Source organism: Kryptolebias marmoratus, linkage group LG5, assembly GCF_001649575.2.
Source record: "Kryptolebias marmoratus isolate JLee-2015 linkage group LG5, ASM164957v2, whole genome shotgun sequence".
NCBI classification, from domain to species: domain Eukaryota; kingdom Metazoa; phylum Chordata; class Actinopteri; order Cyprinodontiformes; family Rivulidae; genus Kryptolebias; species Kryptolebias marmoratus.
The window spans coordinates 8,552,813-8,563,754 of NC_051434.1; the positions used below are offsets into that span (position 1 = coordinate 8,552,813).

Here is a 10,942-nt window from a genome sequence, read left to right on the forward strand (position 1 = left end):
CCCCCCCAATACCACCACCATCCCACCCCTTTTTGAACACACTACTTCTGTATGCACCACCTCACCGGGAGCTGCAGAGGTCTATATATGAGAACAGTAATACAGTAAAAAGTCCAACATTTGCCTGCAGAGAACCTGCCGCAGTTCAGAGCAACACTTTTACCCTGCAAGGTGAAAGCAGAGCTCATCTCCCCTCGTGTCTCTCAAGTAGCACTTGACAAAATTTCCCGCAGTATCTCAAGAGTCTCGCATATTCACATTTCAAACACAAACAAGCTGTTCGAATAAATTGGATGATTTTCTTTTTGTGGAGGTTTGGTTAGGGTTTTTCTATTAACCTTGTTCTAGAAAGACAAAATGACCGCAGAGAGGAGGGGTTATTTCCCATTTCGCAGGATAAACTTCCACTCCACTGGTGCATGGCAAAGGTTTTATTAGGGAATTAGCTGATATTAAGTTAAAATATTTTCCATTCTCTTCGTTACTTTAAATCTTCATAATCCCCACAATATTTTTACGCAAGTCTAAATGTTAACTCCTCAGCTTCTAATGTTGCCTGTTCTTTTTCTCCATAGCGGCGCAGAGGTAGCGGGGTTTTCTGTGCAAACTGCCTGACCACCAAGACATCACTGTGGAGGAAGAATGCTAACGGGGGCTACGTCTGCAACGCATGTGGTTTATACCAAAAACTACATTCGGTAAGTTATTAACACAAAAATCACATTTGGCGTCTGCTCCAACTGTGCATCATATCATAGACTGCCTTAGACAAACTGAAAGAACTCAATTGGGCCTATTTTTTTTTTATTAGCACTGAACACCACTGTTCATTATTAGTTGTTTCCAATAAAATGTTCACATTTTGAATCAAATGATTTTATTTTGCAGCGCTAGACATTTCCATTTCAGTCACAGTTACACTCAAAACCTTTCATTTTTCCTATTTACCTTCTGAAGATTTCTTTTGAGACAAACATGTTGACCTGAAAATAACATCTTTTTATTTGTCATTGTAAAATCTCTTTTACGTAAAGATATCAACAAATCATAAAAAACCACTCTTAATTGCCTCATATGTTTGGGTTTTTTTCTTTTTTTTCTCCAAGAATAGATGCACTTGATGACATTTGCATATCTAAACATTTTGGAAGTATTGTTATAAAAAAAGAGAACAGACTTTGGTTGGGCATTAGGAAACTTTATTAGTGGCATTGAATAAAATGCCACCAATCGTTCCAAAAATTCTCCTTTTTGATAGAATAAATCAATTAGTAGTAGTCTAGTCATACTGTATGTTGGTGTCGTCCAGGACATGGCAGATCCCAGGAGTTTTTTTTTTTTTTTAATGTAGACTAGACCAAGAAAAGACTCTAATGTAGTGGTTTTCAAAGTTGAGGTCACGAAACCATGCATTCATATACAAGCCCCAATAAATAAATAAAGGTAGAGACACTTTTGGAGGTGGATAACAAAAGGTCCCTGCCATAGGAATGCATAGGAGCACTGGAGTTCATGGCAAAAAATATGTGGTTGACTGAGAAATAAAATCATTTCAGTTAATTAATCTGAAGGTCTAAACTCATATCCACTTGTATGAGACTCGTAAAGTAAAGGTTGTTCTGTAGCCACTTTATGGACTGCTGTGTTTTAGTACCCACACACTTCGTCCACTAATTATCATTCCTCCTATGCGGTCAATTAGCATATGATGCAAATGAAAAAGCGCATAATGCAATTCTTGTATGTGTTCTTCGAACCCCACTGTGAAAATGTGATATTGTGGGGAAGGAAGAATGGTATGGGTAATTTAGGCGGGTGCTGGGAGTTACGGAGCCGTTCGCAGCCCCGCAGCGAGCCCGTCACGTGGAGTGAGAAATGCGATTGGATGAATCAAGTTTAACATCTTAGCCCGGGGAAAGTCGACGGAAATCCCAAATTTAATTAGACTGTGCGAAGTGCAGCTGAGCTAAAGACCCAGGCTGGTATTTAGTTAACTTCAGAATATCGAGCTGATTCAGACATGTTCTCAAGGTGTTCGGCCTAATTATGCTCTGAACAAATATTATTAGTTATACAAGACGTTTGAGTTATGTGAGTCATGTTCGCACATTTGGTTTTTTTTTTTCCAGCTCCGCTTGTAAAACCTTCAAAGTAAATGTTTAAAGGCATTAAATCACAATTTTAATAAAGGAATCAGTGGGTTGATCATGTTACAGTCCTTTAAAAGGATAAGCTACTGAAGAAATTAGCGAAAAATCAAGCTACAGCCCTGTTTCCTCCTTCCCACCCCGTATATGTCCTTGGTTCAACCCGTTCATCTCATCTGCTGCTCCAATCACGTTCCGGCTCCCTCCACTCTTGGCAGTCTTCACGACAACCATATTTTATATCCCATAATAAAAGTTTTATACGCTCTACACACATTATTAGAGAGGATAGCAGCTAGTAAAACACTTGAGAGTCCGAGAGGGGAAGGGAGAGTTATGAATAAGGATGGGGGTGGGGGGGCAGAAGAAAAAGAAAGAAAAGGAAGATGGATAAAAGTAGAGAAAAGATTTGGCAAAAATGTCCACTTAAACATTCAAGAACGGACAGAAACAGATGGAACGACATATAATACAAGGGAAAAAGGATGAGAACTATGCAGCAAGTTAGCCCAGGTGATATACCAAACCATCACTTTTACCTTAAAGTACACAAATCAAAACTGTCTTCTTTTATTAGAGTGTGCTGTGGGTGCAAGATTATACCGCAAAATCTCTAAAATGAGTACGCTTATTGTGTAACCATCACGTTATCTAACTGAAGTACAAACATGGAGGCAACTAATCAGTGAAACGTTCCTGAAGGTTATGAGGTGACAAGGGGGGACAAGGACATCAATCAGTCAACCAATCAGTTTGTCTTCCTCTATTATTTTTATTTTGACAACTTCCAGCATCAACCGTTTAAGATTCTGCTAAAATGAGTGTGCAGTTTGGAAGTTTAGTTTCTTCTTCTTTGTTTTTCTTTTCCCTTTTTGTTCCCGACCTTCGTCTCACCTCTTCTTCGTTTGTTCCCAATTGTGATTTCTCTCGCCTCCTTGTTTACCTCTTAAAAAAAAAAAAAAAAAAGCAGACAGAGTCAGAAAAGTGTAGAGGAAAAAGAAGAATGTCTGTGCTGTAAGTGTGTTAATGCTTTAGGCTGTCCCTCTTGGTGTAACATGTTTTTAATATTGATTCAGATGTCCAAATTTTGTAGTAAAATCATTAGTGGACCACGTCTCTGGTTAACAGTGGAGACGGTTAACTGAAGAGCAGCTCTGGTGCAGAAAGCTTGTGCATCAGAAGATAGTTGAATCAGCATCAGCACTCTTTTTTTTTTTGTTTGAAATTCAAGCGGAACATCTCATTTTTGCTCTGAATGACTCATCTTTCCTTAAATCTTTCCACACAATCATGCTTTAAAGCGAACTGGCTGCTATTAAGGACACACACTCAGCCACAGCTTCGAGGATTTCAACATGCAAAGAGGCATGCTAGGAATCACTTTTCCTTTTTTCTTTTTTTGTCTTTATTTGAATATTTTAGTGATATTTATGTGATATACTTAAATAAATAAATGTAAGAAAAATCTATAGAAGCAGAGGTTGCTTTAGATCAATCAGGCATTAAAAAGTTGTAAATCAAACCCAGGGAGATTTGTGCCTGATCATTTTAACCTCTCAGTGTGAACTTTAATAAACTTTATTAAACTTTTACCAACTTTGAAAAGCTGAACGTTGTTTTAATGACACAGAACTTACTGTCTTTATTCAGGTTTCTACTACTGAGTGATTGAGGGTTTTTTTTTCCATGATTTTGACTGCTGGAATGAGCTGATTTATATTAATAAATACACAGTTGGGATCTTCCGCTGACTTCGTATGGGACAGACTTTTTGCTGCAGATGTAAACTTGTCTCCTCAGGGCAAAACTAATTTACATGAGATGCAAGTGCACCCCCTAGTGGTGAGGGCAAAAGGTACATCCATGTGGGGTGGTGGGTATGTTACCGTGTTACTTTATTTAGCAGGGGCAGCTGACAATACATCTACCAAACCGATTTGAACACCAGTTTGAACATTTTTAAACTGATCACTGAAGTTTCATTTTATTTTCTTGATTCTCTTAAAACTCTGTTTTTTATTTTTCGACTAAATATAAAAACACTTTATGTACAAGCAGTCATTTCATTTGCATGTGCTACATTGACTGATTACTCAAAAAGCGTTGAGGCCTTTTTTTTTATCCACACTTGATTGCGCCGTTTGAATTCCAAGTGGTTACTAAATCAATGAACCCACTTATTCATTAAATTTCATCGTAGTCAGGTAATTCTGGGATATGTACACTTGACATTTATTAGTTAAGTCACTAGGCTTTGAAGCGTAATAAATCAGAAGAAGAGAAATTGTGTAATAACCTCCTTTTTTTCCCATATTTCTATCTGTTTATGCTCTTTTTACAGACACCCAGACCTTTAAACATCATCAAGCAGAACAACGGCGAGCAAATCATCCGACGGAGGACCCGAAAACGCCTCAACCCAGAGTTACTGTCGTCGGAAAACCCCACCCCCAAGCAGCAGCGAATCGCCAGCGAGGAGCGCATGAATGGGGAGGAGTCAGACAGAAGCTGCTCGTCGGTGAAGAACCAACAGCCCTCCCCCCGCTCGCGCTCACCCCGATCCACTCAAGCCTTCCTGGCAAATCAAACGCTGGAGATACACAGACGCATGCCTCCTCTCCTCCTCCCGACGCATCCTCCCCCAGCCATAGTCGCCGAGAGCAACGGGGCCATCTCCGACGGAGGGGTAACCTCAAAAGGAGAGGGGGGAAAAGGGGGAGCGGGCTCTGAAAGAGGCAGTCCAATCGAGAAGTACATGCGTCCAGCTAAACCGTCGAGTTACTCACCTCCAGGGTCACCGATTGAGAAATATCAATATCCACTTTTCTCGCTACCCCTCCCTTTAACTATCTCACCTGATCTGACACCCGAGTCTGACTGGCTTCGATTCTGGACCAAATATAAGATGGCAGCCACCTCTGGGGTCCCTGGGAGCATCAGTAATCTCAGCAGCCCGGGTGGCCTTGGTAATAACGCCCACCATCTGGGAACGATGGTGACTCCTGTGCAGTATCATCAGCAGAGCTACACGGTGCCTTACTGTGCCTCTCCCTACTCTCCTCTCCCACCTCCTCCGGCCCCTGCCCACTACCCGCCTCCTCATCATACCCAGAACTCCTCCGCAGCACCATCAGAAAACGACGCCCCGCTGGATCTTGCAATAAGACAAAGAGATACAAGCGTCGCGAACGCGCACGTGTCAACGAACGGCGCCGAGGGGAGACGGCTGGGGTCGCCGCTGACCGAGAGGCGGGCGGGGAGCTGGAAAGGTGAGAAAGAGGAGGAAGAGATGACAGATGAAGGAGGGAACCTGAGCGAGGACACGGGCAAGGAAGTGAAAGATGATGCGACAAAACGTCAATCGAGCGCTCCGTCAAATTGCACCAAGGTGGATGCAGCCACGCAGGACGACCTGACCAATCGCTGCATCCACTGTGGGATCTACTTCCTGGATGAGGTCATGTACGCCCTGCACATGAGTTGCCATGGCGACAAGGCGCCGTACCAGTGCGGTTTTTGCCTCCACATGTGCACGGACCGTTACGACTTCACTACGCACATACAGCGGGGTTTGCATCGGAACACGGACAACATGTCACAGCAGAAGGGTCAGTCGCGAGACGGCAAAACTCCGAATGCCACGTTGACACCAGAGTACAAGTGTCAAAACGAGACTGACGATGAGCAAGAAGACGGAGACATCCCAGGTGACAGCGATGAAGTCATAGGAACATGTCAGGACAACCAGGAAAAGGAAAATGCAAGCAGCGAAGCCAACGACAATAAATCACGTCCTGAAAAGGAAGTAAGGGAAGGAAACAAGGAATTAGGAGGCAAAACTGTGTCAGATATCAGCGACGAAATCTCAAAAACTACAGAGATCTTGACTGTAGCTGAGTCTAATAAGATAGATGGGCTCCCTGATGGAAATTAAATATATCTGTGTCTCATACAAACCCTTAAAACATGTTATTGGATGAATGGGCTCTACGCCTTAAAGTTCCTGGAGGTTAGCTTGTTTCTAAACGGGCTGATCCTGGGCACTAAATGGAACGCATCCTTATGCTGGAAGCTGTCAAATGGTCAAAAATAATAAGAAAAAAAAGTCTTTGCAGCTGAACTTGCAGCAGAGGCAGGCTGGAGAAACAGCCTCTGTTGAGTAACGGTCACCCGACAGCTCAGTGGCGAGAAGTCATCGGGTGCTGGCATCCAGCTGAAACCACCTTTCAGACACATCCACTTTATGTGCTTTCCATAGAAGCGGACTGGACTCACGGTTGGTGTGGCCTTGCACAGCCACTATACAGCAGAGCAAAAAAGAAAAAAACAAAACAAAACCCTAAACATGGCTGCGTTGATTTTTTTTCATGCTAACAAGCTGATTCCAGTCTGGTGTATCATTCAGACTGGTTTATTTAGGCAAAACCAGATCTGATCTGGTTTGAACTGCTGTTCGTTTTGTTTTGTTTTATTTTCTCAGAGCACACGTCCTCTTTAACTGTGCAAATGGATCAAAAACCAAAAAACACTTAAGACTGTTCGTTTCAAACTGGTTTATTTGAAACCGCAAAGGGCTGGGTCGCAGTTCAGCCGGTACAAAGTGGATCAGTTTGTTTCACGTATGTCGTGCTGTTGCTCAAACTAACAAAGCTTCTGGATCAATGCAAAATCGCCATCTCTGCGTGGTGACTGACTATTACCTGAGCTGGATCTGACTCAGACTGTCTGAAACTGCTTAAAGCCAGTTGAAACGGATCAAATCGATCCAACTCCAGACTGAAGTGTTCTCTACATCCATTTGGATTAAAACTATTATTTTCTACCTTCCTCTGTGCCATGAAACTAGCTATGTGCCTGGCTGCTTGCCTCTTTAGAACAACCATTTATTAACCTGCTTGAAATTTATATTAATAATAGTAATAATAATAATTATAATAGTAATAATGAAAACAATGATGGTGTATTCATACAAAAATGCAATTTGCTACACTTTCTTATTGTTTTGTAAAGGTAAATAATGCTTTTTAAAGGAAATGGTACTATAAAAATTAGTCTATTTGAGGTTTTTTGTTGTTGTTTTTGTGTTTGTGTTCCTGATGGGACTCGTTGCATTGATAGAAGTCGACGGACAGAAGTGGTACGACAAATGGAGGGGCACGGCGTGTGCCTTTGTGTGATTGCATTTAACAGTATGCGCGCGAGGCTTAAAGGGTGCGTCCGTCCCCACATGATGATGTAAACGTCATGAATGCTCAGTTTCTCAGTCCTCAGGGGTCGCACGTGTTGCACACCAACCCGCCTGTTTCACAGCATGGGACACATCATGTTTTTACCTGTAAACGGTCTGGGAAATGATTTTCTCTTCTTTTTTTTTCTTTTCTTTTTTTTGTAGCATGTTACAGTTTGGTTCTCTTTTCTAGGTTCTCCTTGTGTTTTGTATTTGTCAATAGGTCAACGACGTAACGTTTCGTTTTCTTAATGTCTGTTTTCTTAAAGTTAGAGAGAGAGAGAGACTTAGAAACTTAGGGAGTGAAACCCTACATTTTATCAAAAAGATCAAATGTTTGAGTTTTAACTGTAAAAAAAACAAACTTTCTCTGTATGCAGTTTACAGAGATTCTTATCTCATTGCTGTGAGTCGGTTAGGTTACCTCTATGTAGCATTTTAGCAACTTTTACAAAACCTGGAAAACATGTTGCCTTTATTATGGATGGGAACTGTTACGTTACACCTTAAAGGATACTGAAAACCCCAAGAAGTTATTAAAATATTATTCAAGAAAGTTAAATTATCATTTTGTTTTCAAATTCATCACAAATCACCCACTTCCTAACCACAGCTTTGGAAAAACCTCACCTATAGGCTCCTGTAACTGAGTTGTAGTTATGAAATGTTTGTTTTTGTTTGTTTTCTGAACTTTTCTCATCGACAGTCACCACAGTGAGTTAAAAAACCCTCTGGTCTTTACTGGTCTTGTTGGCCCTTACTTCTCCAGCCTCGCTGCCTTAGTTACTGGAAAAATAATAAAAACTGAAAAAAGGTTTTCTTGAGCGTGATAGTATAGAAATAGAAATAAAATAAAAATATTAAAATAAAAACTAAAGACAGAAGCGAACGAGCTAAAAAGATGAAGGTAAATAGTTATTTTTCTACGCTTATCCAAAAGACGTGAGTGAAATCTATTCCCCTTAGTGCCTGGTTGCCTGTGCTGTTTCTGTGCAGACGGACATTTTGTTGTCTCTGTATTAACTGTTACGAAAGCGTTTGGCAGATGTTGCGCAAACTTCTTTGGTTCTCATGCAATAAGTGTCTGAATCCTCCGTGTTTCAGTAAATGTTGGTTCAAACAAATCCCTGTTCTAACATCCGTCACCTCTTGAATATACTTCAGCTGTTGGATCGATGTACACTACTTTTCACAGGCAGAACGGCTCAGCTGACACATTACATGCTTTAGTTGGAACTATATTTGATTAAAACAATTTGGACATTTTATCGTCCAGACATAGAGATGATATTCATTCATTCAGTTTATTTAGAGTTCATCTTTAGTGCATTATTTTGTCAGATTTTTATCTAAGATTTTAACATAGAAATGATCAAATGATATTTTGGCCCCCAAAAATTGGTCAAGTATATTTAGAAAATTTCTTTTGTGTGCAAAATGTAAAAAAAAACGTGAAATTAAGTTTGAACAGGACAACGAATCAGTGGTTCTGGTTCCAGGTTAACCCATAAGCAGCTTCAATTTTTCACAATTAGATTAAATCATAATCGTATTTCTTAGTTAATGGAAATCTCAGCTCATCAGATCTGAGCACAGTTTGAGTTCATGGAAATCTATCGAAAACCAGCAGGTTGGTGAAGAAAACATTAATTTTTTAATTGAAGTTTAAACAGTCTGTTCATGTTACAGGTGAAAGCAGCTCGATTTGCTGCGACACTTAAAATGATTCTCGTCCTAAAATTCACTCTTTATTTAGGAAATATTCCTCATCGTTTGTGCAAAGTTTGGGCTTCTGCTCAAACTATTTCATGATTTTAGAGTAAAATGGTTTGGTACCTCGTTAAGAGGCTGCTGGTTAAGGAAAAAAAAATGTTTACATCTTTTTTTGTAGCAAAACAAAATAAAGAAAGGAATTATGCACTGCTTGTTTTGAAGACAGAACAAAGGGATGGATGCTGCCTGAGATGGGATAATGGGGGCATTTGAAGAATGCGTGGGAGCAAATGACACTCGTAACAATTCTGTTCTTTTTTTTTGTTTCGTTCGTCCATTAACCTCCCTTCAACGCCCAGTCTGTCCTTTTATGTGTTGATTTTTCTGTAAGCTTCACTGTACGCCTCTATCAGCAGCAGCTTATGTTTGTTTGGATTACTTGAACACACCTCTGGTTGGTTGACGGTTAATTGCTGAAAAAAAAAAAGCGTTTAATGTTTTTTACATTTGCCTTCAATCAAACGACGAACAATGAACACGAATACATTATGAGTTCTTATCTTTTTAGGATGTATTTTTGCTGGGTTTCTTGGAGTCAATTTTCGGGGTTCTGTGATAAAAAGCATGAACTAATTTAGCTCTTTATTTGTGAAATTCGGACGGACGCATCATCTTGATGAACCACAAAAGATTTCTCTGTGGCTTCCGGGACAAATGGGATTTATTTTTTTATGCCAAGATGTTTCATTTACTTGAAGGAAAATCTCCCTATTTTCAAGTTCAGAGTTTAAAAAAAAATAAAGGTAAAAATGCACTTTTCATATTTCCGGCGCCTCATCCCATATTAATTTAGCTGCCTTAGCTTTTAAGCTGGACTAAATCAAATATAGACTATCACCTTCATAGGAAAACTTTTAAGTCGTCATTTTTTCCTTTAGATCATGATAACATTTATGCAACTATATGCTTATAAAAAAACAAAAAGTCCGGTTCTACGGGACACGTAGTATGGCCTTGTTTCACTCGGACAGTGACTGTACGTTTTCACTTTGACGGCATTTCAAATCAGCGTTTACATCTGGAGGCCTTAAGTGTTTTTTTTTGTTTTGTTTTGTTTTTCCTTTTTGTCAGAATGTGTTTTAGAGAACTGCTTGCACTCCATGTATTATGTTCTTATTGCCAAGGAAGGGACAACACACACACACACACACACACACACACATACACTTCTGCAGAGGTACAAACTGAGTGTACATTTTGGGATGTAGTGTTAACCAGGGCCAGTTTAATACCGGCTGAGAACACACACAGTAAGTTTATATGTTTAATCAGTATATTCTAGTAGGATTTTCTCTGTTCAGATGAATTGCTTTTGTAGTAAATATCATTATTTTTCCTTTTTTTTGTTTTTAGGTTATGTTCTCTCATGTTGTATTTTATTCTGCTACTTTTTCTGTATGTTGTTTTTAGTTTTTTTGTTTGTTTTTTTGTCTCATGCAAAAATATTTCAACATATTTTGACAGCCAAGAAAAGTTTGTTACACAGCTAAACTTGAAGAATAGTGTTGTTGATGATGATGATAATTAATAAAAGTAATAACATTCTCAAAATGGACAACTGGAGCTTTCTTTGAAAAAAAAAAGGGGGGGGGGGTTATCTGGGTGCGGCCTTGTTGTGATCTGTTCCGCATGTGGAGTTTAATCTGGCATCTGTGGATTAATGAGATCCACATCAAGCTTTTATTCCAGGTTAGGTAGAATTTTCAAAAAAAAGAAAAAAAAGGAACTCCTAAATCTTCAAACTTGCCTCCCGCTGTGTTCTCTGAATACTGGAGCCCCACAACATCCATCTGTT

General features: G+C 39.8%; 1 protein-coding gene across 5 annotated transcripts in view; it reads left to right on the forward strand.

The window, feature by feature from the left end:
* Window positions 1-10,702, forward strand: part of trps1 (trichorhinophalangeal syndrome I) — a 104,727-nt gene extending 94,025 nt beyond the window's left edge. For all 5 annotated transcript variants that reach the window (XM_025007492.2, XM_025007498.2, XM_025007490.2 and 2 more), the window contains exons 10-11: window positions 576-698; window positions 4,489-10,702. In XM_025007492.2, coding sequence (XP_024863260.1) covers window positions 576-698; window positions 4,489-6,081 — 1,716 coding nt within the window. In that variant the 3' untranslated portion in view covers window positions 6,082-10,702. The remainder of the gene's footprint in view (window positions 1-575; window positions 699-4,488) is intronic.
* The last annotated feature ends 240 nt before the right edge of the window (window positions 10,703-10,942 follow it).